The sequence below is a fragment of the Paramormyrops kingsleyae genome, chromosome 7, assembly GCF_048594095.1.
Source record: "Paramormyrops kingsleyae isolate MSU_618 chromosome 7, PKINGS_0.4, whole genome shotgun sequence".
In the NCBI taxonomy this organism is placed as follows: domain Eukaryota; kingdom Metazoa; phylum Chordata; class Actinopteri; order Osteoglossiformes; family Mormyridae; genus Paramormyrops; species Paramormyrops kingsleyae.
This window is the reverse complement of record NC_132803.1, coordinates 30,006,348-30,033,619: the sequence shown is the minus strand read 5'-3', so window position 1 is coordinate 30,033,619 and position 27,272 is coordinate 30,006,348. Positions and strand designations below refer to the sequence as shown.

Below are 27,272 nucleotides of genomic sequence, written 5' to 3'. Positions count from 1 at the left end.
CAATGACAACAGGAACAGAAAGTAATGGAGAAAATTAAACAATAAATAACACAAAAATCACAAATAACTAGCAAATGGGAGGGGAGATGGTACTGTGCATAGGACCAGTACTAATTCTACAGTGCCTTTATCATATGGTTAGTAACTCTTGGCTTGTGGGTAGAAACTGTTCCTGGAACATATGATTTGACTGGCGATGTTTCTGTGCCATTTGCTAGAAGGGAGGAGGGAGGAAATGGCTGCACAGGGTGACTGGGATCTTTGATAAGGCTTCCTCCCTTTCTGGGAAGGCATGTGGTGAAAATGTCCTGCAGTGAAGGCAGGCGCATACTGGCGATGACCTGAGAGGTCTTCCCCAGAGCCCTGTGGTCCTGAGCTGAGCAGCTGCAATACCATAGTGTAATTGGTCATGAATTCCAGTGTGCGTCTGTACTAGTTGGTGAGGGTTGCTGGTGACATGGACCTTTTTCAGGTGTCTGATGAAGGGGACATTGGCATACCTTCTGCATTGCTGCTGATGTGTGTTGTGTCCATATAAGTTTGTCTGTGATGGTACCTCCCAGAAACTTGAAGTTGCTGACACTCTCCACTGTGTGGCAGGAATGAGAGCATGGTTTGCCTTCTACTTCTGCAAATCGATGACCAGCATCTTGGTCTTGCTGACCGTAGCACCACACTGCCAGAAACCTGATCGCCTCCTTAGAGACTATGCGTGCTATACTTTCGTATGAAATATAAAATTTTATTCATCCTCCAAAATTCTTCCGTTATTAATAAGTACAACTTTAAAACGCTGATTTTTGAGTGTGCTTTAAGAAAGTTTTTAAAACCGCAATGCATGTATTAACCATAGCTGGGTTTTTTTTAGGATTTGATTATCCGTTGGATTACAATCTTAAAAAGGTACCTACCGGTAAATAGATCGTATCTACGATTCAGCTCTGCATGGAATACACCCCGCTGTCGTTTAAAAATCCTCAGCCCAAAATGCGCAGACGCGCGTACGCAACATGTATTTGCGTGCTGACGTCAAACGCGTGCACCCCCATGATTTGGTAAAACCACCCTTCGTACGGAAATATGGCGGCTTTGATTCGAATTTGATTAAAATTCGAATGGTCTTATTTTTAATGGACAGACAAGGAAATACGTCGGAAAGCACAACATTGTAAAGGCTGAGAGTCAGTAAAGCGCCCGAGGCGGCAGGGGAACCGCGACATTTGACTGACAGGACACTGGTGGACTCGGAAGAGGCGTTTTGTGTCGTCTACTTTAGGAAGAGGAGCCCTGGTGTTTGTAGCTACGCGTGGAGCTGGAGGGAGCGACCACCACTGGGGTCGGGGAGTGGGAGGGCAAAAAGCGGACACGGAAAGCGGAGGGTCGAGCCTAAGTGGATAGGAGGTTGGTATGTCAGAGACTGTCGAGTGATGTCGTGTCGTCGACACAGCAGCCTGTCCGGACTCCCTTCACGTCGGTGGATGCGAAGCTGCCGCGCGACTGCTGCGCGACCTCTTTAAACTCGGTCGGTGAATAAAAGCCACGCGCCGCAGCGCGAGGAGCCCGCTGGACTTCTTACCATGCGCTGTTTCACGCTGGTATACGCTTCAGTCCCTGCGCTAAAAGCTGCGTTCTCGGGTGTGTCGCTCCGCAGTTGGGTCGCCTCGATAACCAGCTGAACTTGCATGACACTAGTCAAGGAATGAACTTCTCTATTTCCCGTTGATTGGATATTTAACCTTAGCTAAACTGGATTATATGGGAGTACATTTGGAATCAGAATGGTTAAACATTGATCGGGAATGTGACTGGACATCAAGTATGGAATTGACTTTGTAGTCAACAGCTCATAAGGTGTGTTTTTGGAGTCAGGAAAACATTACGTGGGAAAATGGTGTAATTTTGATTCTCGTCATCGGCAGTCACTTTACTTCTTTCTGCTGTCTCATTAATACTGACATAAGACTAAGTAATGAGCCAACTGAGAGGTGATAACTAGATATTAATGACCACTATGATATATGTACGGTGTAGCATTCAAAGGCCTATTTATTACTGAAATCCACTAATGTGAAATATCGTTTATTGTAATTAAGAGAAATCTATGCACAGCCATGGATCGTGTCATTGCCTTTAAATATGTCTGTATTTATTATGACCTGGGTGCCTTGCTGCAATGCACGTCATTCCGATTTATTTAAGTTTTGGCTTTTGGCTGCTAAGATGGTTTTCATGTAGTTACACCGTGATCACGTTTAGGTAACAACATTTAAAAAAAAATAAATTATGGATTATCGCCCTAAACTTGTTTTTAACACTATCATTAGAGAGTATAGTCTTACTAGAATCATGTTTTTATATCTTGTGGCACCTGTCACGCTAGGTTAGGTTTAGTTTTATGGCATGTTCAACCCTTTCCTTTTAACCAACCCAATATGGTGCAAAACAGATTACACTTTTTGTTTAAATCAAGTGGCCTTATGTGTGAATCTGCAACCAAAATATAACAGCCAAAACATTAGCTTGCACAATACTTGTATTTGCAGCATTCTGAATTTTACTCTGAACACACTTGTACTGTGAAGATGTTCATTTCTATGCATTAGAACACATGAATGAAACTGGGCACTGTACAGGGTAGTGGTTGTGAATGGCACATTGGGCGCTGGACAGTCACAGCAGTCGATGAGCGGTAGAACAGAGTGGCTCCTGGATGACCCAGATTTCAGGCCTCCTAGCCGCACCAGAGTCTGGCTTTATTGGATTTTAGGTCCGGTTTGGGCAACGCCTGTGGAGTGCACCAGCAAAAGCGGAGTGGAATCATCACACAGAGGACTGCTCGGTGCTGAAGTCCCCAACATCCAACCGGGGAGACACCCACCGCAGTAGTGAGCGCTCACGGTGTAATTCCGGCCTCCCGCCTTTATGGGGCAGCAGCCGGGGAAGTTTGTCAGCGAGCAGCGGAGGCCCAGTCTGGCAGCGCTGCCCTTCATCAAGGTAGTTAGGCGGGAGCCGCAGCGCCATGGGGCCCCTCCCTGCAACGTCTTCGCTGTGCACGGTAAGAACCCATCCCTCTGAGCTCTATATGTTGGACCTGTTTGCTGTTTTTTGGTTTATGTAGTCTAAGTCCAAACTTAGTGAGATTTTATATGTGGGTGGTTTAAGTCTCATACAACAACTTCATAAAGTCTGACCTTTAATTTGCTGTTAGGAAATAACCAGTTGTTGTCACGGGATTCCTAATTTTGATGTTTTCTGGCCCCAGTATACCCTCTGTTCTTGCTACAACTTGTCCAGTGTACCAAATTCCTGCCAGTGTTTGACAGGGTTCATGGCAGTTCGGTAACCTTCAGCTGCTTTACAAGACTGCAAGAGTTGGGGAGGCACTTTGCACTGGTTTCTGTTGGGAGGGATCTGCTCTTTCTGGGGTCTTGTTTTAGAATGAGCCCCACTGGGGGTCATTGATCTGTGTGCTAACAGAGAAGCAAATTAATTTAGCTAAAAAGTAGCTTCAGAAGTTAGGGTACAAGAGGAGGCATGCTTAGTTGGCACAAAACACATTTTTATGTCAAGTAAGTTTGCTTGGTTTTTAAATTATGTACTGTTGACTATATCTCAACTTATAACATATAGCTGTTGGTACAAATTAAAACTCATTGTCAACTGCAAAACCCGGCTGGTACAAGGCTGGTCAGTAGAGCAATGGTTAAGGAGCTCCACTGCCAGAAGTTGTTGCTGGTTCTTGGCCAAAATGAGGTCCAGCTTTGGTACTCTTGAGCATAATTTCTTAATCTAAATTGCTTCATTTCTCTAACCTTCGGCTCTACATACGTGGGTCAAGTGCGAATCTGTTGGGTGTGACAGCTAATATTTGGAAGTGATGTTTTCTGGTTTTGTGACATGCACATTATTGTTGAATGTGTCTAAGAACAGAGCATGGATGTTGGGGCATGGGTAGGGGGGTAGGCCATCTGCTGATCCAGGGTGTTAGAGTGGGGGTGTGAGCCATAGAGAAAGGAGGGGGAGAGAGAGAAGTAATTTTGGATCTCTAATTCATGAACCTCCCCACCCCCAACCATTCCCAGTCCTCCCCTGGCATCTGCAGCTGCTCACGCGATGCTCTCGCTCATCCAGTTCTGAGCTCCACTGGCAGGGAGAGGAGCTGGGGCGGAAAAAGGCAGCATAGGGCAAGCAGAGGCCTGTCCATGCGCCTCTGTTCGCAGGGCCTGCATGATCTCTCTGATGGAGCACACTGCACATGAAAGGCTGGGAGCTCCGTGGCCGCCCTTCGCAGAACGCGTAGCTGTAGCTGTCCTTGTCTGGTCACTCATGCTGTGACATTTCCTTGATGTGCTAAGTTACCTAAAAGAGAGTAAAGCAGCCATGTGATTGGGGCTCCTGGGAATGTTTGTCAGGAAGTGTTGTCCCTCCCTGCCATCTCCAAACAGGAAGGTGGTTCATAGAGGCGTGTTTGTGCGATAGTGGCTTGACTCAGGGATGTGGGTGGACTTTCTGCAGTTTTCTCCTGCAGTGGTATTCCAGTTCGATTCCCGTAGACTTTTGTTCTATCAGCCATGTTCTTGCCTGTTCCATCTTTGTGAGAACACCCTGAGGTGTCCTCGGTCCTCTGTGCTGCTTTTTTTCAGTGTGCAGAGTGCGAGTTGGCAGGTCTCAGGTAGCCTAACTCTCAGCCTCTCTCAGCTTTTCATTAAACGGTAGCTTCATAAGCTGGTGGGGCAGCTTATGAAGGGTGTCAGAGCTCTGGTGCTGTCTATTCGATCCAGTAACATTTAGATTACTCTCGTCACTTGGCAGGACTCTGCCCCCTTTCCCCTACCAAGGCTTCTTGTAACATGTTGTCCAGCACTGTAACTTCTCTTTGGAGGCCAGCAGATACCCAGAAACAGAGTGTGCTGCCGGGCAAAGGTTAGAACAGCTCATGCTCTGTGCAGTGGTTTTGGAGGAAGTACCTTGTTTTTGCAGAATGCCCTGATATAGAGGATGGTTCCTCATATATAGCATGTATTTCCTTAAAATTGATCTTTTGTCTGGCACTACCTGCATTGCCAGAATACATTTCTGTTTTCTGTAGCTAGCTTTGTATTTTCTGAAACCTTTCAGTATAAGAGCTTCAGTTCATGTGTTTTTCCCCCTTCCTATATAGCAGGGTTATTCAAATCATGGTATTCAAGAACCAAGCACTGCTGATTTTCCAGCCTTCCTTTATCTGTAAACCATGTGTGAAGTCTCTGTACCCAATCAGAATCAGTAATTATTAAACTACCTGGGAGACCTGAAAACAAGGCCTGGATTTGGAATTGGGCCCTTGAGGAGCCCTGCCATTCAGCTTTGGTCAGCGTACGGCAGTATACCAAGTATAGGTGTCATAGTGGCACGGCTTCCTTTCTGGTGTCTGGTAGCCTGTGTAATAGTGCTGGGGTCTGGACCAGCTGTCCTCAACTTATAGATAGTGAGGGAAAAGCAAACATATTTTGAGTGCTTTCCCCATATTGTTTTGATCAATTTATGTGCGCTGAGGCATGACTGCATTAATGATGGATGGATGGATGGATGGACAGGCATATTGCTATAGACACATATAGATAGGTAAACATGTAGACGTATAGGTATAGATGTACAGTATAGGGATGGATGGGTTATGCGTATCTTGGCAGCACTTTTTGACCTCATGGTCTTTATGATTTGTTGCCTCTCTGGGTGGGATCCCCTATGAGCATGCTCTGCAGTGTCCAGTGCAGCAAATGGTCGGTTCTGTCCATGGGGAGTGTGGGGTCCTTGGCCTTTTGGTCTTTGGGGAGGTCTGTGGAATGAATGGGATGGGCTAAGCTCTCACAGTTCTGCCTTCTCACCTTATTTTAAAACAAAATCAGATGGGAGAATGTGGCAGAGATGCTGTATTTTGCCGCTTCATGAAAATCGAGTATGACCACAACTTCGAGCTATTTGGCAGCATTTTAACAGAAGCTTGCAGGCTGCTTTCTGGTTAAATTATTTATCTGACTGTGTGAACTTAAGGTCCTCATGCCGCCAAGCAGAAGCCCTGAGTTATTGATTGACACACTGCTGAATATGTGTGTGTGTGTGTGTGTGTGTGTGTGTGTGGTGGGGGTGGGGGTGGGGGGGGGGGGTCATGCACCTGGAGTTTAAGTTGTTGGCTGGAACTCCTGGAATCTGCAGTAGTCTAGACACTCCACCGCTCCCCCCCCCCCCCACAGGGAGGTTGAGGGCAGGTGCCTTTCTGCATTGTCAGGTTTGTCCCTGGCTGCTCATCTGACTGGCTGCCGGGTAAATCCAGCTCCTCCTCTGGGTTTGACTTGTAATTTCTGAGTGCTCGAGGCATTTGTGTGCGTGTGTGTGTGTGCGTGTGTGCATGCATGCACGCCCTCCAGCAAGGCACTCAGTATCTAATAGTGTAAAATACCACAATGTGCTAGGCACGCAGTAAATGCATAATGCCTCAAGGCGTCGATTTCAGTGCTGCTCTGGTTTCAACCTCCCATTATTAGTATTATTGACACTTGCATAGAGCTGCTTAAGACATCAGCTGACTTGAGACCAGTGGGGCTTGATGTGTGTCTTGGATTCGCTGTTGGTACTGACCTCTCATGACTGATTTTGTTTTGTGTACCATTGCCCTTTCCTCCTTTTTTGTGGGTTACATGTCCTTCCACAGTATGAGTTTTCCCCCCTAATAATAACCACCATGAAATCTTGTCTTCTGGGTTTGTTTTGTTTATTTTTCTGGCAATGCAAACTTCTGAGCGTGTCACATTCCGGGTGGGTGTGTCTCTCACGCTGAACTTGGTTTTCCTGCCACACAGTGAGCCAGTGTGGTTTCCGGGAATTCGACCACCTGGAAGGGGACTGCTGGTGATATCTCCCGCAATACCTTGCAAGTTTTGCTGCTTGGCTGATTCTTGACTTTGGCTGACTGTCCTTTTAATGATGTCGTCCGCCTGTCTGGCTTTGCTTGGCCTGTGCGTAGTCATCTTTACAGCTTACACTATTGCAGATGGAAATGGTATTGACTGTTCTTCAGCATTGTCCCTGTCACCTACTAGTGGTGCTTTTCTGGATGGCGAAGCAGCTGGGCTTGCTGTTGTGTTGTTGTCAATTCCTGGTGGAGAATTGCTGCCTCATTAATGCTGCTGGTTCTGTGGCGGGGGGGGGGGGGAGCAAGGAGTTCAGGGCAAACTAGAGTAATACAGACAGGAATGTTACCCTCTAAGAATTCCCTTCTCAGATCGCTGGTGCCCCACACCCACTCTCTTGTTCTGTCATGCACGTAGTCCTGCTGTTTGCATGTGTGTGGCCCTTACTCTCATCCCTGTACATCCAGTGTTTTCCAATCTGGCCTTCGGGGACCCACAGTGGGTCCGTGTTTTTGTGTCCTCTGAGCTCCCTGCTGAAAAGTCCACATGAACTTTCTGTGGGTCCCCAAGGACCAGATTGGGAAACACTGCTGTACATATGCATGCCTGTTCATGACAGTGCACAAATAAGTAGATGCTCCATGCACACTTGTACATATATATAAATACAAGGGTCATGTGGTGACAACAAGCTTGAATTGCCACATGTTGCTTGGCCATCTCACTGGCCTTACTGCACTAACATTCACACTAGGTGATAGGTAGTAACAAGTGGCTCTTTACTGGATCATGGGTAAAAGTTTCAAAATGTGGGCCATTGGTATGAATTTCAGACAGTTCTGATTCAGCTCAAACTGAAAATGTGCCATGCATTGTGTGTTCTTTCATCAATCCATTCATCCATCTTCCAATCATTTGTCCTGGCAGGGTTGTGAGGGGGGCATTAAGCCTATCCCAATCAGCATGGGGCGCCCTAAATGGGATGCCGGTCCATTGTGTCGTTGAATCTGTCTGATTGATTTATTTGCCAGTTAGGGCTTTCTGTATGAATTTGATGGCTGAGATGTGACTGAGTGCCTGCTGTCCTTGGATTGTGACACTGAGACATGGCCAGGCCACTGACATAACAAAGGGTCAGAGTGCCACAGCTGCATGCCACCCCCCACCCCCACCCCGTTTACTCGATAGGAACGCATAGCGGGCTCCTCACCACAGCAGCGCTCCCCTCCGATGAAGCCCTCCTTGGCATGATGGGAACGCAGCTGCTGTTTTTCTACAGCCTTTATCTGCTGTTAAATTCCACCCAGTCACAGGCGGTGGCTTCCAGCCAACTGTCCGTATGGGCTGTCAGGGTTTAGGAATCCCAGGTCTGTGTGTGTGTGTGTGTGTGTGTGTTTTTGTAATTCCAATACTGTAATAATGGCACCTATTCCTCAGCTGAGCTATGAAACGTTTATTTGAGCTGTGTAGGACAGTATCCTAATCTCCCTTTTTGTGGTGTTTTGCGGTTAAGTCTTGACGTGACTTGGGCTTCTAGGATTTTTAGCTCCATTGCTGCAGTGGCAAAACACTCCCCTGAGTAAATGCACACCTGTTGGGCCAAAAAAAAAATCAGTGCTTTGAGAATGGGGTGATCTGTGTCTGTATGAATTCATGTTTATATGTGGTAAAAGTGCTTCTTGCAGTTCTTTGTAATTCCTCTGGGAAACATTTAAGCTGCCATGCCGGTTTGTTTACAAGGCAGTCAGAACAGCAGCCCCCCCCCAATACACTTTCGAATATGGTATAGTTTAGCTTCAGCATTTATGTGAGTCAGACACATAAAAAAAAAAAAACAGGGAACCAGTTATCTCAGCCAAAGCTAAGTTCAGATGTGCCGAGTCTCAGGTTTCCACAAGTGGCCTCCTTGGATTTGTAATCTGGACGTCTCGCTCCCCTTGCCCACACACAGGCCATTTTTGTTTTTAATTTGAGTTTCTTTCCAGGGCGATTAATCTTGCACAAACACAAGTGATGCTCTTTGGGATCAGTATGGTTTGGCTCTGTTGATGGTCTTAGGTCACCCCCCCCCCCCAACGGGAAATGGGGAAAGTAGTTTTGGTTCATTTGGAAGTGGAGGCATTGTGGGATCCAGCTTCCTGCCACCCCCAGGTGGAGCACTTTTAAAACACTGAATTTGTTTGCTTAAATTGTTACAGCAGGATTCCCACGGGGTCTTAAAAAGTCTAAAATTCAGAAAGTTCCATTTAAGGCCTTAAAATGTCTTTAAAATGCCCAGATTTTCATCCTAGGTCTTAAATTTAATTTACCCAAATCTTAAAATTCTTACCTCCGTTAATTCCCAAAAAGTGTTGTCCGCAGAAAATAAAATAGTAAAACGCTGTAAAACTAGTCCGTTGGTTGTGTTTTCTGGTCTGCACCGGTATCTGTGTGGTAATAAAACTGCAAATCCCATTTAGGGTTGTAACGGTATGAGATTTTCACGGTATGATAATCGTCTCAGAAAATATCACAGTTTCGCGGTTTCGTGGTATACGGTATTAAACTATCATCATTATTATTATTATTATTATTATTATAATCATCAGCTACAATGACCCTTAAATGAATAAAAAGAGATATGGTTTTTGGTTGAACATGGTTTATTGTAACAAACTTTTTTTTAATGAAAATAAAAAAAACTTATGGAAGTATGAGTCTAACTTTTGGGGGAAAAATAAATAAAATAAAGCTGCGCATCTCCCATTTGAACAAAATAAGGAAGTTATTTCTCTTAAGTTATTAGTTATTTCTCGCTCTAGAGGATGAGCGAGCGGAGACGATAAGGGATGAAGTTGGGAGGGCGCCGGGAGGGATTCTATGGGGGGCGGCACACGAACCTGGAGGACAAAATAATCATCTGTGCCGCTGCGCGGGGGGATAGTTGGTTTATGAGCGAGCGGCAGCCTTTTTGCGCTGTATATTCACTGCACAGCTATATTTTGATTTATTCATCCATCTATCTATCTATCAAATCGCACATTTTACGTGGCATCTGAATTATACTGTAATTGACTCCAATTACATGACTGGATTCCGGGATTCCCTCTGCATCACAGAAATAATACGGCTTTAAGTTATAAATGGAACTTACCTTTATCTTCATGGAGGGATGGTGTTCGCGAATATGGGAGAACATGTTTGACGTATTTCCTCCATTTGCGGCCACTCTTCGTCCACATTTCTTGCAAACTGGATATCCCTATTTAAGGACAACCCCACGATCATTTTTCGGATACCCAAAATATTCCCATACTGCAGATTTAAATTTTTTTTTCGGCGGGAGATAGAGATTAGAATTTGCAGCCTCTGTATCGGACATTTTCGCCGCTGTGCAGGTATGGGTGGAATCTAAGCAGTCAAGCGGAAAGAAGTTGCATATACACGGCAGCGCGGGTGAGATCTGGTTTCTTTTTTTTTTCTCAAAACCGCCTTATGGTAAGGCATATGTGCATGATATGATAATCGTACATGTCAATATCACAATAAACCACCATGCCAGTCAGGGCTGTGGAGTCGGTAGATAAATGCTCCGACTCCGACTCCTCAGTTTCTAAATCTTCCGACTCCGACTCCCCGACTCCGACTCCTCTGTCTGTATATACTATGCTAATGTATTTTCTACATCCATTGAAGGAAAGGAAGGCAACATACATGTCATTTCACCACAGAACTACTGGCTAGGAAGCCAACACTCTACTATAATGCCAGATTAAAGACAAACACAATGAAAACAAGGTTTCAAGGGTAGCGCATAGCGAAGGGGAGCTGACGGAGCTGAGAACACACCAGGTGATTTTTCAGGCGTTTGACGCGTGATGACTCGTTGAACGGTCGAAAAATCGGCAGTGCATCTGTAAATGTATGGGGGGCTTTAGGCTAGGTTCACAGTTCCCTGTAACAGTGGAACATGACACAATGGAAAGCGGTGCCGCACCTTACATGTGCATTACATCCCATATAGTGACGCATACAGTCAATGAAAAGCATGCTTCATGGTTACTTGACATGTTCCTTTTGTGGTAACATTATGCACTGCATGCATTGGGCTTTATTCTTACAGCAGAGAAGTAGTTCATTATGACTGTTTGTGAATTGGGACATTTCAACTTACTTTTTTAATTCCCATTTAAATTTAGTAGGAGTCGGAGTCGGTTTACTTTTTGCCAGGTACCCAAAATTGTCTCCGACTCCGACTCCACAGCCCTGATACCAGTATACCGTTACAACCCTAATCCCATCGCGTGATCACTGCAGCAAGGCAAACAAACAGTTTGAGAAGGGTCTGGCTGCAGAACGTGCACTCCCATCCACTGACGTCAGGTGCACGCTCAGCCACAACAGGAAGTGCAGGGGAATCAAGCGCTAACTTAGTTCTTGAGGCCAATGTGAACGGTATGTTGTTTTATTATTTGTATTACTGAATGATATAGTTACAGGTTTATTTCATGCCATACATTATTGCAATGTAAATGTTTTGATGTAGTGCGTTAGTAACTTTTTTTCTCTGATGACTGGAGTGAATTTTTTCAGTTACATGGCAACTATACTAGCCGGTTGGTTCACGTTGTCTTATCATAGAGTAAACACATTTCTACTTTTACAGAGCTTTTCATGGAGTTACCTTGTGAATGTCTTAGTTTCCAGCATATAGTTTTTAGTTGTTCGTGTGGTCTTGAGGAGAACGTTTCTCTGTCTCCTTATGGTAAGGCAAGGCAAGTTTTTATTATCATACACAGTTTAATATGTAAGGTGTATTACAGTTCTGATATATACTGTTATTAACACAGAATTGCAATTCTAGTTTATGTATATGGCCTTTTATATATCACGAATTTTCACCTATCGCTGATGGGTCTGGAACGTAACTTCCGCGATAGGTGGGGGATCACTGTATATTTTAAGGTCTTTCTATATCGCGGATTTTCACCTATCGCTGATGGGTCTGGATCCCCCGCCTATCGCGGAAGTTACGTTCCAGACCCATCAGCAATAGGTTAAAATCCGCGATATAGAAAGACCATATACATAAACTTTTTTATAGTTTAAGCCTTAAAATACCACTCTCACATGCTTTAAACACACGTGAATTTATTAAAACACACTTTGTAAACACATATGATATGTGGATGTTGGGCTAAGGATATGAGTGACATAAAATATGAGAATTTCTGGTATCATTCGAATGTTTCTAGTAATGCATCGTGTTGGTCTTAAATTTTACTCATAATGGTTTTAAAAGGTCTTAAAAAGGTCTTAAATTTAACTTACTGAAACCTGCAAGAACCCTGTACAGATTCGCCCCCCCCCCCCTCTCATAAAGCAGTAAAACTTGAGTAACTTGTTTTAACTGTACAACTGTCCTGCCACGACTTGGCACTTTGTTCCTTGACATCCTGGCGCTGCTGTTTCTGTGGCTAAGCAATGTCCTGCATCGCCTGGCATATCTGTTTTGCATGATCCCTCACTAGAACGGGGAAGTTCCGTGTCAATGCTTACGGGAAGAACCGCTAGTGAAGCGTTTAGCGCGGCCGGAACTTTGACCTTTCTGCTTTGAAGGAAGCTGGTTTCCTGCTGGGAGGTCGATGACACCAGGCACCGTACGCTGAATGCTCCGTTTCCAAGGGCCTTGGAGGCCTGTTCTGTGTCCAAGAGACACAAGGGCTTTAGCTGCACCCATCAGGGTCTATAGGCTGCAAGATCATGGGGGGCTTGTTTGTCCGGAAGTTCAGTAATTGTTGCACTGGAGCACATTTATTTACTTACATTATTTTATGCCCCCCCCCCCCCCCCCCTATTGTCTCTATAAACTCTGTCGCGTGGCTTTAGTAAAATGACCTCCGCACGCCTTGCAGCTGTCATGGGGCCCCAGCTGCAGTCGGTCAGAGCCCTTTGCTGGAATCGGCCCAATCCCCCTTATTCCCCTTGCTGCAGCCGGTGGGCGCCGTGCCAGCCAGCCTGACGTTTCTGACATTGTTATTGGGTGTTGGGTTTCATCTCCCAGGGCCTGCTGGGCTGGCGTGGGCGTGGGGGTGTAGTGTCAGAGGTGTTGGTGTAATGGGGGTTCGTTGCGGAACAGATTAGTGTGGAACAGGTTTTAAGAGGCAAATGTTCTTGTTTCTCTGGACATTTAATATGGGCTTATTCTGCCGTGAGTTTGCTAGATGCTTTTGAAAGTTGGAGTGAAGACTACAGCCCCCAACAGTCATTGCGGAAAGAGAGAACTAGGCCAGATCTCCACAGTATTGCAGACATTCAGAGCAATCTCAGCAGCACTGCAGAAACGTTACTAACCAAGGGCCATCAGTGCCCCACACCTTTGATCTGCTCACTTTCCCACTGACTGATGCACTGTGTGGCTTTGGTTTCCATGACCCCGAATGCTCTGGGTGATTGGGGCCAGGTGGCAACAGCTCTGTTCCCAGTACGTCAGATGCTGGTGGAGACCTAAAGCAAAGTCTGTCGAGTTGCTAATGGTTTTATGTTAAGCTGTTAAGTGGGTTGTTTTGGTTGTTTTGTCTTGAGGGTTTTGGTTCCGAACCCAAGCCCATCGCACTGCTGGGGGGGGGGGTTAGTATTTAGGCTTGTTTTTCTGTGGATTCTTAAGGAAGACCAGGCGGAAGGAATGATCCTAAATGCATCCTGTATACGTCAGCTAACCTTTAAGATCCTGCACATGGGCTTGTATAAATCACAAAGAGTGATTCTGTGATGAGGTCATTGTAGAGTAACATGCTTCACGTTTCTCCATCTGGGAACCTGCCCCCCCCCTTCGGACTGCATTGAGTGGTGCTTCTGGGGGATGGAGAATAAGGTTCGGTTTCTCGGCCACAGTTGTCTGCGAGGCTGTTGTGTTCAGCAGCGTGGTCATGGTGTGTCCGGCATTGGGCTGTGATGGTATCTCTCCTTTCTGTATTGTTAACATTTTAGCACAAAAAAGAGGGCAAATGATTTATTGTACCAATGTGTAGAATAAGCATATAACAATCTTTTTCTGTCTATGCAGAGGCATATGTCGGGATTAGATCACTGTGGCTGTGTTCCAGTTGTCTTTGCATAAATGTGTATAAGCATATTTTCGGTCTTAAAGTGGGTTTTGTGGCCTGTAATGAATCACTGACCATAAAATGTGTCCGGCAGTGGGGAGCTGGGTTCATCTCCTCTGCTGTGCCACACTAAATGGAGTTGCTTAGATAAGGTCCAGAAGATGCAGGTCTTTATTCACATCCCGCTGGGCAGGTTATATTCTGCGTATTGCCCTGCTGTCAGCTGGGCATGTACCAAACTGTGGGTACAATCAGGTGAATGGGACAAGGCTGATGGCAAACATATCATAGGATTAAAGGTTTGAGCTTCTGTTGAAATGCTTAATTCATTCTTACTTTCCCTTACTGACATCATCATCACTAATAACGTTTGAATATTTAGTCACAATTTTCAACTATTTTTAGCACTCCTGAGTCTTTAAATATTTTTTTCCTTTTTTTAAAAAAAAAAAAAAAAGAATTGACATCATTCTGCTCCATATGAAAATCCATGTGGTTTCACGGGACATAAAAACTATTCTGGTGTGAATGAGGTTAGACAAGAAGAATTTTAATTAATGGGTTATTGTCACATCTCTGGGGGATGCAGTTGTTTGTTCTTCCTCCAGATGTTCAAACCTTTCACTTAGTTTTTCTCAAGATGCCTTGACTTGCATCTGGTGCATTGTCTCCTTTGCACGTTGAAATACGAGCTGCATCCCTGCTGGAACTCAAACCTGCAGCCTACTGGTGTGTAGCCCACTTTCTTTGTGGCTCTGCTGCCCTTAGTCTTGCACTTCTCTTAAGAGCAAGACAGAAGAGCATCTCACCCCCATGCCCCCCCCCCCCCAAAGCAAATGGAATTTCCAGCTCGGCCACCCTCATACCTCTGTATGCAGCAGAGACCCAGGTTCCAGCCAGTCTGGACTCCCCAGCCTGGGCTGTTGTGCCCCGGTGATGTCAGTGTTCCGTGACTCTCAGTTGATGCTGGGCTACCATCTGTTACCAAGGCAACGAAAGTCCAGTACCGCAATCCTCTTGCAATAGCCTTTTTTTCAGTCGTCAGACTATGCAGCCAGTGAGGTCAGACCTCGCTGTCTGATGCAAGCAGAGTATATGATAGAGAGGGCCAGACATTATTTAGCCGATAATCATTGTTAGTCCTATTAATAATATTCAAAATAGTCAATGCAGAGCCCACTCCAGATATCTGCAGCGTGACGCAGGAGCGCATGTTGGTGCCCAGGGGTGGAGTCTGTCAGATCTGCAAGCACCTCTTACCGAATAATGCCAAGAGCCCCTGCTCACATGTTTCGGGTGTCATGTTTCAAAACCCCAAGGCATTGGAGTGGTGGCCGTGATGATACATGCTTTTAAACATTGAAAAGCTGTGTGTGTGTATGTGAGTGTCTTTGTGGGGGGACGCTTAACCTGGGTCTGATTTTTATTTTTTATTTTGTTTCTAATTTTTTGAGTAACTGGATGCTTATTCAGACTCTGAAAGTTGTTTCTGGCATTTGTAAGCACTCTTCCTGCATGTGCTGGCTCGTGTGTGTGTGTGTGTGTGTGTGTGTGTGTGTGAGTGCGGGCGGGCGCGTGTGTATCTGTGTGGGGGCGGGTCCAGCCTGCTGATGTCACTCAGCCCAGCGGGCAGCTCGTGAAAGGGCCCCTTTGTAGGCAGCTGGTGACAACGTTGAGCTCATTTCAGTTTCTCCGGCTCACGGACACGGCGCGAATTCACTCAGGAAAATGGACTCAACCACGCCGAGCCCCCGAGTCTGAGACACGGCAACCCCCGCTGCCTTTGTGCTTCCTCCTCTCCCCCTCCTGACCGGAGAGAGATGTTGCAACCGCGTGCAGTTGGAAGTTTGTAGACCAAAAAGGAGCCCGGTTTGAGTGTCTGTGGGAAGTAGTGGGAGAAAGTGGAGGACAGCAGCAAACTCCAGATTTAACCTCTTTCAGCTTTTTTCATTTGAATTCAGTGACTTTGAGTTCATTCAGCTGATTTTCACTAAAACTGCGGAAATAGTGACCTTGAGCAGGAGAGGCCGTGAGAGGGACACTAGTGGGCAAGCAAGCGTCCAACGGGACAGTCACGGGAGCGGGAGTGAAATTAAACAGATGAGAATGCTGGAGATCTGCCTCAAGTTGGTGGGGTGCAAATCGAAGAAGGAGCTCCCCCCCTCTTCCGGCTCCTGCCTGGAAGGTAAGGGCTTGGTGGGGGGGGGGCAGGAGGCATGTGGCGGGAGGTGTCAGCTTTGGGAAGCAGGTGGCGGTGACGGGTGCACTGGCAGCTGCGGGCTCCACAGATGTGGCCCCCCCTCAGTGGGATCCCCTTGGCGAGTTTGTGTACAACTGGGGTTTTCTGAAAAAAAAGGGGGACAAAGACGGGTGTTGTGGGGGGGGGGGGGGGGGGGATGTGGAGTACAACTTGGGGACGCCACTAGAATTAATGCCTGCTCTCTGCTGCTGACCGTCATGACTGCAGGAGCAGGGAGGCTTCTGTGAGTTTTAGCATGAATATCTGTGAGGACATAATGAATGGTAGAGTAACTCATTTATAATGGTGGCTTTGCTAGAGGCTGACTGAGTACCAAACATCGCATTAGGAAACCTGCTATCAGAGGCGAACAGATACTGCCCAGGACTTGGTTGTTACTTTACAGTACTTAAAAGGCCGAATGAAACCACAACTTAGAGTGTATTCTGTGAAACGTTCCTATGGAGTTACCCAGTCAAGCTGGGAAGTCTGTAAGAGATGTAGCCATTATTATTCGCTTTCCATTGTAAAACGAGGGCGGTGCCTGGGGCCTGTGTCGGACGTGGTCCATGTGGTGACTGACGCTGGGTCTAGTGGACGAAGTGGAATGTGGCTGTTGGAGTGAGAGAGGGGTGCTCTGGACATTACACACCAGTGAGTGTGTCATGAGGTGAGGGCCTGTAGTGGGCTGTTCATTCATTTAAAAAAACAAAAAACAAAACTTTGCTCATTCATTTTTTAAAAACATTGACTGCTTGCGCGGTTTAACCTCTGATTCACATTTCTGTCATGTTAATAATGTTTTGCTTTTTTACTATAGAATTTATTTTAATCTCTTTCATTCTGCTTGGTGCCTCACATCTTCTACTTTGACTTTCTGTCTTCCTACATTTGACTCTTATCTTTTGGTAAACAAATCTCTATCATTTTCCCAAGTAACCAGTGGTTTGTCATATCTGCCCTTGTCCTCCCTATTCACATTTATATCTGGAACTGATATGGAAGACAGAATAAATTGTAATGAGTTCTTAGGAGGTTTAACCCTGGAAGTTTTGGGACTGACTAGTCCATGGGTCTTTTTCCATGGAATGTGAGTCACATCCTTGATCTGACTTCAGTCAGTCTGCTGTAATTCTCTTACATCTAGGCGGGCACAAAGTAACCAGGTAATGTAACACTCTTACCCATTACTTTGAGTGTTATCTTAGTGTTTATTGATGTGATTGGCATGTGTCTGGCCTGTAGCATCTCTTCTGGTGCTGGTGATGTTGACCAAACAGCTGAAGGTGCTGAAACTCACGCAGTGATGTCACTGCCATGACCTGTTACCTCACTTCACCCCTCTCTGCTTCACTTTCCCGTTTTTCCTGCTCAAAAGCCTGGTTTTGGCATGTTAATTTTCCTCACTGGGCAATTCACAACAGCTAAAAAAACAGGGGGATGTATTCTCATTTTTGGTTCAGCATTTTTTGTGTTTGTAATTTCACTGCAGTAGGTGGGCTGGGCTGGGTTGAGAGGTTTGAGCCTTCTGCCAAGTCTTTGTTGCCATAATTAATCAGATAACAGGAGTAAATTCCAAGAAGTCTCTCTGGAGTAAAACGGCGGAGGGGGTGTGCGTCATAGTACATTAGCGACTTGATGTCTATGCAGTAATTATATAGTGGTATTCATATGGTTCCCTTCGCCCACAATAAGCTTATAAAAAGATGTAAAATGCAAAGCATCAACTATCCTCACTGCCATGAATCTGCCAAATGCTGTCAGATGGGCTTCTCATCTCGTGGCTTTGGTGGCACAGGGACCACCGCATTACCTTGGCAGGCCGATGTGGAAAGCGGCACTGGATCTGGAACGGAACTTTAGTGAGGACTCATCGCGTGTCTCATGGGGCTTGAATGTCTCACCTGGAACACATCCGGCAGGGGGGGTGGCAAGTCATCTGCTGAATCGTTTTCTCTGATGGTCTGGGTGAGCCGCTTCCAGCAGGCACTGAAGGTGTGTGTGAGACTATATTTCTAGTATGAATTGTTGTGAAACCAGGGCTGCTCATGTGGGGCTGTGCAGCAGTGTGTCGCCACTGCGGCGTGAGGCTGAACCACACAGCTGGCGCGGCCCATGCAGTGCACTTGAGTTCATGCTGAATGAGCTTGGGCTTTGTGGTCAAAGGCGGATGGAGTCCCAGAGAACAAGTTTTGCCCCCCCCTAGTTATCGGTGACATTGGCAGGGATGTTGTGCGTGAGCAGATTGGGTCAGTGTTAGTGATGCACCAATAAGGATATTTCTGATTGATACCGATAGCCAATTATTTCGAAGACTGATACCAATTTGGGGGATTCTGCTTAAATAAGTTTAAAGGGATACTCCACCTAAATACAGTAACAGTCCCAGAGCACTGTAGTTTATAACTGTATACATCTTATATGTCCACAACATTTAAAACAGAGTAGGGCTGATCATCAAGTGCGATAAGCTCCGTAATTTTCCCAATAATATCTTGATTTCACACTGAATTTTCTTTTGCTACTTGCATTATTGATGGACTGTAATTATTCAGCGGTACTGCAGCCTTCTTTATTGGAATGGATCTGTTTGTCAGAAACTCTTCATACTCTTCACTGTGAGTAGTTAAGGTGAACCGTCCAATTTGTTCTGTTGAAATGCTAATTAGTAAGTCATCCTCATGAAATTTTAGCAGAGCAGTGTTTGCAAAATGCATTTCTAATGTTGTTTTCGGTAACGTTAACATATTTCCACACAGCAGACAGCAATATGGGTCACCATTTTAAATGGAATTATCGCCGGTAAAAAATCGGCTGGTAACAGTAGTTTGTCGATACAGTTGGTGCATCTCTAATCAGTGCATTTGGTGGCATGAGGAAACTCACTGGATCTGGTGATGGTTTCTAAAGAAACACTGCTGTCTTCAGAGTTGCACAGTGCTACATGAATCCAGGAGGTTCACGACTTCACTGCAGCATCTGTAAGTGCTCTGTGCTCCAAGATACTCTGTCACTTTTGAAAAGTACCCCACACTCAGTCTTGTTCCTGCTAACCGGTTGCTTTGGTTTCCAGGGCAACCCTAAGTCCCTTTAATGAACCCCTATACTGAATTTACCATGACCAGCAGGGACCTAAATTGGCAATTATTACCAAGCCAGCAATGTGGAGCTTTTGAGTTTTGTACCCAAACCACATTAATGGCAGAAATTCCTGCCATACAAATTAGCCCGAAGCATCAGGTTGCGAACTAGATCAGCTCCAGTCTTTCCTGTGCTGTTATCACAAAGGTTTACTGCCTCTTCCTTCCTGCCTGTCCACACAGATTGTCCTGGAGAGTGAGTGGTAGATCAGCACCCTCGTGTGCCAAAAATGTAAGCAGGATGAGAATAACAAGGGCGCTCTGCTTCCCTGGGGGTTAGGCCCCTTGCTGTCTGGCTCTGTGCCACCTGGCCTTGTCGCATGAAAAATAAACCGTAGGCGATCCAGTCATGAGGTTCTCTTACGGCAGAAGCATAGTGTCAGCTATTGGCTGTGGACCCCTGGCAGCCTTGATTGCACTGTTCTCTTCAGGGGTATTTTGGACACATTTTGAGATGTTCCTCTTGTGATTCATGCACGCTTTTTAATGTCTATGTGTTCGTATGCGAGTGAAAGTTTGCCACTGTTCCCATGCACAGAAGCTCTCCAGCGACCTGACATCGAGCCGCCGGGCCTTACGGAAGCTGCCCGCTGGAACTCCAAGGAGAACCTGTTGGCAGGACCCAGCGAAAACGACCCCAACCTGTTCGTTGCACTGTATGACTTTGTGGCAAGTGGAGACAACACCTTGAGCATCACTAAAGGTCAGAACAAACTGTGTGTCAGATCGAGGAGTGTAACTGTTCATGATTCAGAACAAACCGTGCTTTTGGGTTCACAGTGCAATTTCAGCACAGCACGGAAAACAGAATTTCTTTTGGAATTATTATTAAAACTGCAAGCACATTTAGGAACCATTGTAAACCAGCAGTGCACCTGTTGATGTGTCTGAATAACAAAATCTATGAAACGCTTATTTGCACATTGTAAAAATAACATGAATTTAAAAAAATCAAAAATGAAACATAACAATCATAATTAACTAAATCCTGTGTTCTCTACTACTGAGTATGGTCACATATCTGTAGCGATAAGCATGCTTTATAGCCTTAGTCATTTATCCATTTATATATTAGCCCTGTCTGAATTTCCTGCCAAAAATGCCTTAAACGCCAGTGGCTGTTGCAGCCTTGCTCCAGTCATACACACACTCAGATGATGTTGTCTCAAATGAGTTAGAATGTTTGGTGTGTTTCCAGCAACACATCTGAGTTCGGTATAACAGAGCCGACGGTCAGTCTTGGTCTTATCAACTGCTCTCTCTAGTGCTGGTGTAATTTACTGGGAAACCAAAATGTTCCCAAACTGCCCATTATGACTGACTGTAACCAGCACTAGCTGTAATCAGCTCACAGCTACAATTAGCGTAATGTTTTCCCGTTGAACATGTGCTTGTGAATTTAAGTTCTGCATGTGTCAAGAAATTTATTAATTTGTTTCTTTGTATATGCTGAACTGAAAATGATTTACTGAAATTTACACGACTAATACGTGTACTGTTACAGCCTTAGAACAGAATCAGAGTAAACGGGCAAGTTGCTGGTTCCAAATTATTACCACACTGCTATGCTGAATCACATGCTGAAGGTGTTTGGTCTAAAGAATTAAAATATTTTACGTTGAGACTCCTGTCAACTACCAGGAATACGTCAAATTAATATGTGAAATGGGGTCTCTTTAAGTGTTATGGTATGAGAGGTACCTCCTTGTGAACAAGCTGCTGCATGTCTGTCGCACGCTGTCCATATCGTCTTCACTGTATCTCCAACTGGATATAGCTCTGCAGCCTTGATGACAGCAGAGCTCTTGTTCCAATCTACGGGATGTTGTTATAGATATTAGTGATGCTCCGATTGATCGGCCACCGATCATGATCGGCCGATATTGGCAAAAAAATAGCTTGATCGGCGAACCCCAAAAGCGGCCATCAAAAAAGCCGATCACTTGACGTAAATTACTCGCACGACTTTTTCACACGTGCATGTGAAAAATGTGCAAATAAGCGTTTCATAGATTTTGTTATTCAGACACATCAACAGGTAAACAACAGCAGAGCGGAGCTTACTAGTGGCAACATGAGTTCTCCCGTCTGGAAGTTTTTCAAAGTGTCCAATAAAGACGTAAAGTTAGCCGTTTGCAATGTATGTCGTGATGAAATCCCTCGAGGTGGAAGCAAGCAACGACATTTTAACACCACTAACATGATTAGGCATCTTAGAACACGCCATACAACTGAATATGCTGAGTATGAGAAACTAAACCACTCTACTCTCGGGGAACATTTCATGTGTTGACCCTGGAGGTGTCAGGCAACAGTGCTGACCAAAGTGTCACTGCCCCTCCTTCAGTGTGTAGCCTATTTCTACAGTTTTTTTTTCTCAATATAGTTAATTTAGAGTTAGTTTCATTTCTACAAATGGTGCAAACTCTGCTAGATTATAGATAAAAGATTCCCATTCCCCTGCCATTCTGTGATCGGCAGTGATCGGCAATCGGCAGATCATGATCTTGGTGATCGGTAATCGTTGATCGGCCCCAAAAATGCTGATCGGAGTATCTCTAATAGATATGATCGTATCTCGTGCAGCATCTGCCGTGTGATGCTGCTGCTGGCTGTCCAGGCTGTTCTGCTGATTTTATTGGAAAGGCCAGATCGCATGTGGTTTGTAAATATGATGCAGTGCTAGCAGCGCTTAGAGTATCGCGTATCCATAACCTGTGGTGCCATTATTACGGCCTTTGGAAACCCCACTGTACTGTACTGTCTACTGTAGCGTAGCACCTGGAGAACACGGGACAGTCAGTCAAAGTGGCACTGGCTCAGGAAAACACACAGCGATGTCATTAGCTGATCCTGGAAAGGCTTGGTGGGCTGAATCTAGCCATGCATGAAGTCGGGGGCTGCACATGCCTGGGTATTCGTGCTGATGGGATGTGAAGGAGAACTGGTGAAGCGTTTCTCACAGACATCCAGTGCGAGTACCATGCCCTTGGAAGTCCACAGCAATATGTTTTGTTTTAATTCTGTAATTGTTGAGAAGAGTGGCTATGCCAATATCCTAAACAGGCAAAAGTATTTTTTGTTTAAAATGTATTTTAATGCTTCTCAATCTTACAGCAGTATTACAAATTAATTAATTTATTTGAAATTAATGTACTTATTGGATGAGTTAAATATTCTCAAATTACCCACAACGCAAAGCACTGGGACTGATGTGGGAGTGTCGTGACCGACTCCATGTCCTCCTGCAGGAGAGAAGCTCCGGGTGCTGGGATACAACCACAATGGCGAGTGGTGCGAGGCGCAGACCAAGAACGGACAGGGCTGGGTGCCCAGCAATTACATCACGCCCGTCAATAGCCTGGAAAAACACAGCTGGTACCACGGGCCCGTGTCACGCAATGCCGCCGAGTACCTGCTCAGCAGCGGCATCAACGGCAGCTTCCTGGTGCGCGAGAGCGAGAGCAGCCCGGGTCAGAGGTCCATCTCGCTGCGTTACGAGGGCCGCGTCTACCACTACCGCATCAACACGGCCTCCGACGGCAAGGTGGGTGTCATCTCATAAAGACATAAGTCCAACAGGGAACGTGGCAGCATCCCCCAGTCACCATCCTTACCTGCTGTCAGAGAACTCATACTTCGTAGAATGAAGGTTCTGTCCTTCTAAATGCACATTGGCTGGTGTGATGCTGGGCAGGGCTGTGGGGGGCACTGTGGTTTAGTGTGGGAGAGCTTTAAGGGGCCCTCTAGCCCTGATTAAAAAGACCTGGGACTGGGGATGCCTGGCACACATTAATCCTGGGAGGAGGCTTGTTGGGGAATGGGGAGGGGGGTGTAATTGTATTGAAACCTTGTCTAGGTCTGCACTATATCACATCGTGATTATACGGTGAATGCACTATAATCACCAGGGCTTCCGATGACAGGTGTAAACATTTGTTCGTTTTTTCAATAATATATGGGAGTTTACTAGCGCCTACAATTTGATTAACCGATTAGAAGTATGCCTAGAATATTAAGTTAATCTGCATAAATTCAGCATATCCTTTTGTTTGATAAACGTGTCAGACTTTAAACTGCAAAACGCACCTTCACACCACTGATGTCTTGTTTATCCACAATATCTCCTCTTTTAGAAAATGTTGTGGCTGCTGAGCTGTTCCTTTCTTCACCGCCATTTCAATGCTTATCCCTTCCATGGTTTACCAAAACGGTAGTAATCGTATTACTAATCTACTTGTGGCTGTAAGTAAATGCCCATATGGTACCGAAAAGCGGGGTCTGGACAAATGCTTACACCTCTTACCTTAAGCCCTGGTGATTATTGCATATGCACCCTACAATTGTGATGTGATATCTTGCAGCCCCAATTGCAGTGCAGCCTTGTTAAGGTCGCAGGATCCATTGTTTTGTTAGATGCGTTATTCTGGTCTGACCTCCCGGTGGATCTGGGGGAACCGTAAGCTGCTGCCTCTCTGTGACTCTGCACGTAAGATTGTGAGGAGCAGAGTTGGGGTGGCGGGATGGTAGATCCCTCCCTGCGTGGTAGCGTTCCCCTGATATTTACCTGTCACTGCTCCTCGTTGCTTCCCTGCCAGCTGTACGTGTCGTCGGAGAGTCGCTTCAACACGCTTGCTGAGCTGGTGCACCACCACTCCACGGTGGCCGATGGGCTGATCACCACGCTGCACTACCCCGCCCCAAAGCGCAACAAGCCCACAATCTACGGAGTGTCGCCCAACTATGACAAGTGGGAGATGGAGCGCACTGACATCACCATGAAGCACAAGTTGGGAGGGGGGCAGTACGGGGAGGTCTATGAGGGTGTCTGGAAGAAGTACAGCCTCACCGTGGCCGTCAAGACCCTCAAGGTACCTTCTGTCTTGCTGAAATTGCTCGATGTACAAAAACTGCTAGTGTTCTGCACCTGTAATTACAGGCAGTACAGATACTATGCTGAGCTGCAAACTACGAGCAGATAATGACTAAAATAGGAGAGCGCCGGCCTGGCTGCTCGATATAGCAGGAGTGTGATGGACAGCTCTGGCTAACAGTCTCCTCTGTGCTGTGCGCTTGCTCACAGGAGGACACGATGGAGGTGGAGGAGTTCCTGAAGGAGGCCGCAGTCATGAAAGAGATTAAGCACCCTAACCTGGTGCAGCTGCTGGGTGAGTGTGTGGCTGTGTGTGTGTGTGTGAGTGTGTGGGTGTGTGTGTGTGTGTGAGTGTGTGGCTGTGTGTGTGTGTGTGTGTGGCTGTGTTCTTTGCTGGCATCCCTTAAGCACAACCATATGGGCGCAACCTGTTTCGGAAGGAATAATCGCAGCTCTGGAACTTTGCTGGTGTTCATTTGGGGTTGAATTGAACAAAATCATCAGTGGAATGTGTTTTGGGGGGGTTATGTTGTTCCTAGTAAGAAAGGCATTGCTATTACTCTGTTATTCTATGTGCCCTCACTGTTTTTTTTAGTCTTCTATGGAAAGGTAATAAGCTAGGGCATATGTTCCATATGTTTTCTCTAAGTTCGTTGTACATACCCTGGAAACACCCATACATCTAAAGGCGGCTCTTACCAGAAGCATGCGGCCTCATTCCAGAGGTTTCACTCATTTGACCTGTATTTGTAACCTCTGCTCATTACTTCATTCTCCATTATAATAATGTTAATACACAACACTCTTGCGTGTCCCTGCAGGCGTGTGCACACGAGAGCCCCCCTTCTACATCATCACGGAGTTCATGACCCACGGGAACCTGCTGGACTACCTGCGTGAGTGTAACCGGGAGGAGGTCAACGCCGTGGTGCTACTCTACATGGCCACCCAGATCTCCTCCGCCATGGAGTACCTGGAGAAGAAGAACTTCATCCACAGGTGAGGTTGCCTGCTCACTTCATCTGCTGTGTGTGTGCATCTGTGTGTGCACGTTCTTTTGTAGGGGGACCTGGAGCTTGGTCTTGTCCTGAGGTATCTGAAGGTAGTCTTCAAAAAAATCTGACCCATCCTTCTACTGTTAAAACAGGCCTGCTTTCTGAAATCATAACATTCCAGTTAAATACTCCTTACGTGAACAGTACTTTAAAACTGGATTTCACCAGTTTTGTGTAACACTCTGTGACCATATTTTTTATATTCAGATATTTTTAGCTGCTTCTAGTATTTTGTATGTGGCAAGAACCTCCAATTTTTGTTCATTAGCCTCGTTCTCATATGGGTCCTACGCTAACCTGGGCTGCCTGCTGCATCCCCTTCCCCAGGGATTTGGCTGCCCGGAACTGCCTGGTGGGGGAGAACCACCTGGTGAAGGTGGCAGACTTTGGGCTGAGCCGGCTAATGACCGGGGATACATACACGGCCCACGCCGGTGCCAAGTTCCCCATCAAATGGACCGCCCCAGAAAGTCTGGCCTACAACAAGTTCTCCATCAAGTCCGATGTGTGGGGTGAGAGCCGCTTGAGCCAGAATGATACTCACTGATGCACTGTCTCACAGAGAAACGACTGGAATTTCATATTGTAAATCTTGCAGGGCATTGATGAAAACATAGCCCTAATAAGATTATTTAATGCTTTAGTCAGACCACCATGATGTTCATGTTGATAAGAAGATGGGAAAGTTGGTCTCTAAATAAAAATTTGATGGTGCGAGTTTATGCTTGTCTTGAGTGGGTTTGGGTGTCGTCTGGAGAAGCAGAACTCTGAAAAAGCAGAAAATTTGGGGTTTGCAGTGTCAGGTTGGAGGTAGAAGAAGTGATTGTGGCCCAGTATGAAGCTGCTACTTAATCCCGCCTTCTGTCCGACAGCGTTTGGTGTACTGCTGTGGGAGATTGCCACCTACGGGATGTCGCCCTACCCGGGGATCGACCTGTCCCAGGTGTACGAGCTGCTGGAGAAGGACTATCGCATGGACAGACCGGAGGGATGTCCGGAGAAGGTCTACCAGCTCATGAGAGCCTGTGAGTCCTGGAGGCCTCCTTGTTCATGAAGGACTACATGTCCCCGTTTCTGTGCTATGTCTTTGATCCACGAGATTAATTTCCTGTCTCTCTTGTCATGTTGATGAACTGGCTCATTTGGACGGTAATGTTGTCTGCTGTGTGTGTGTCTGTGATGATTCCCTGTTACCATCTGCTGGCTTTCTCTCCTTCCTTCATTAAGGCTGGAAGTGGGACCCCGCAGAGCGACCATCGTTTGCTGAGACCCACCAAGCATTTGAAACCATGTTCCAGGAGTCCAGCATTTCCGATGGTGTGTTTCGCCTCCTTTCTCACACACGCACTTTAGTGTCAGTCATCTTTTCTGCTCCCATTCTATGATTTTAGGCTCCTAAGTAGAAGCTCTTAGCTGTAACGAGGGGAATCTGATTCGCAAAAATTGGGAATTCCCATAAATAAAACCATAGACATTATATAGACAGTAATGTTTGACAGCAGCGGGGAGTTGGTCCAAGGATGGGTAAGCCAAACCGCTACTGGGGGGTGCGCTGAGTGGGCTGCAGGCTGCGTCCCACTGTAGGTGACCTCAGTCAGTCAGGGCTTTGTGTTACTTACTGTTTATACGAGGCTGTGCCCTGTGCCTAGTCAGTCCCAGATTACCATGCTGCTTCCAGCCTAACCTGATTTCTTCATGGGTTTGGTGCCTGTCCCCCCACCCCCGGCAGAGGTGGAGAAGGAGCTGGGGAAGAAGGCAGAGCTGGGGAAGAAGGCAGAGCTGGGGAAGAAGGCAGAGCTGGGGAAGAAGGCAGAGCTGGGGAAGAAGGCAGAGCTGGGGAAGAAGGCAGAGCTGGGGAAGAAGGCAGAGCTGAGCTCGGTACAGCAGGCCCCAGAGCTGCCGACCAAGACCAGAACCCTACGCAAGAACATGGACCGAGATGGAGACAGTCCAGGTGAGACCAGGGTCCCTGTTAATTTGGCATGGCTGA

At 46.2% G+C, this 27,272-nt stretch overlaps 1 protein-coding gene across 3 annotated transcripts in view; it reads left to right on the top strand.

Moving 5' to 3' along the window:
- The first annotated feature begins 1,016 nt into the window (after window positions 1-1,016).
- LOC111843474 (tyrosine-protein kinase ABL1-like) overlaps window positions 1,017-27,272 on the top strand; it is a 30,448-nt gene continuing 4,192 nt past the window's right edge. The window contains exons 1-11 of one of the 3 annotated variants that reach the window (XM_072714749.1): window positions 1,017-3,055; window positions 19,893-20,057; window positions 22,606-22,901; window positions 23,953-24,225; window positions 24,438-24,522; window positions 25,049-25,226; window positions 25,610-25,794; window positions 26,155-26,307; window positions 26,510-26,599; window positions 27,012-27,109; window positions 27,146-27,236. In XM_072714749.1, coding sequence (XP_072570850.1) covers window positions 2,923-3,055; window positions 19,893-20,057; window positions 22,606-22,901; window positions 23,953-24,225; window positions 24,438-24,522; window positions 25,049-25,226; window positions 25,610-25,794; window positions 26,155-26,307; window positions 26,510-26,599; window positions 27,012-27,109; window positions 27,146-27,236 — 1,747 coding nt within the window. In that variant the 5' untranslated portion in view covers window positions 1,017-2,922. Of the gene's footprint in view, window positions 3,056-14,885; window positions 16,161-19,892; window positions 20,058-22,605; window positions 22,902-23,952; window positions 24,226-24,437; window positions 24,523-25,048; window positions 25,227-25,609; window positions 25,795-26,154; window positions 26,308-26,509; window positions 26,600-27,011; window positions 27,237-27,272 lie in introns of those variants that run through there. The other 2 variants (XM_023811111.2, XM_023811112.2) reach the window with 2 other exon arrangements.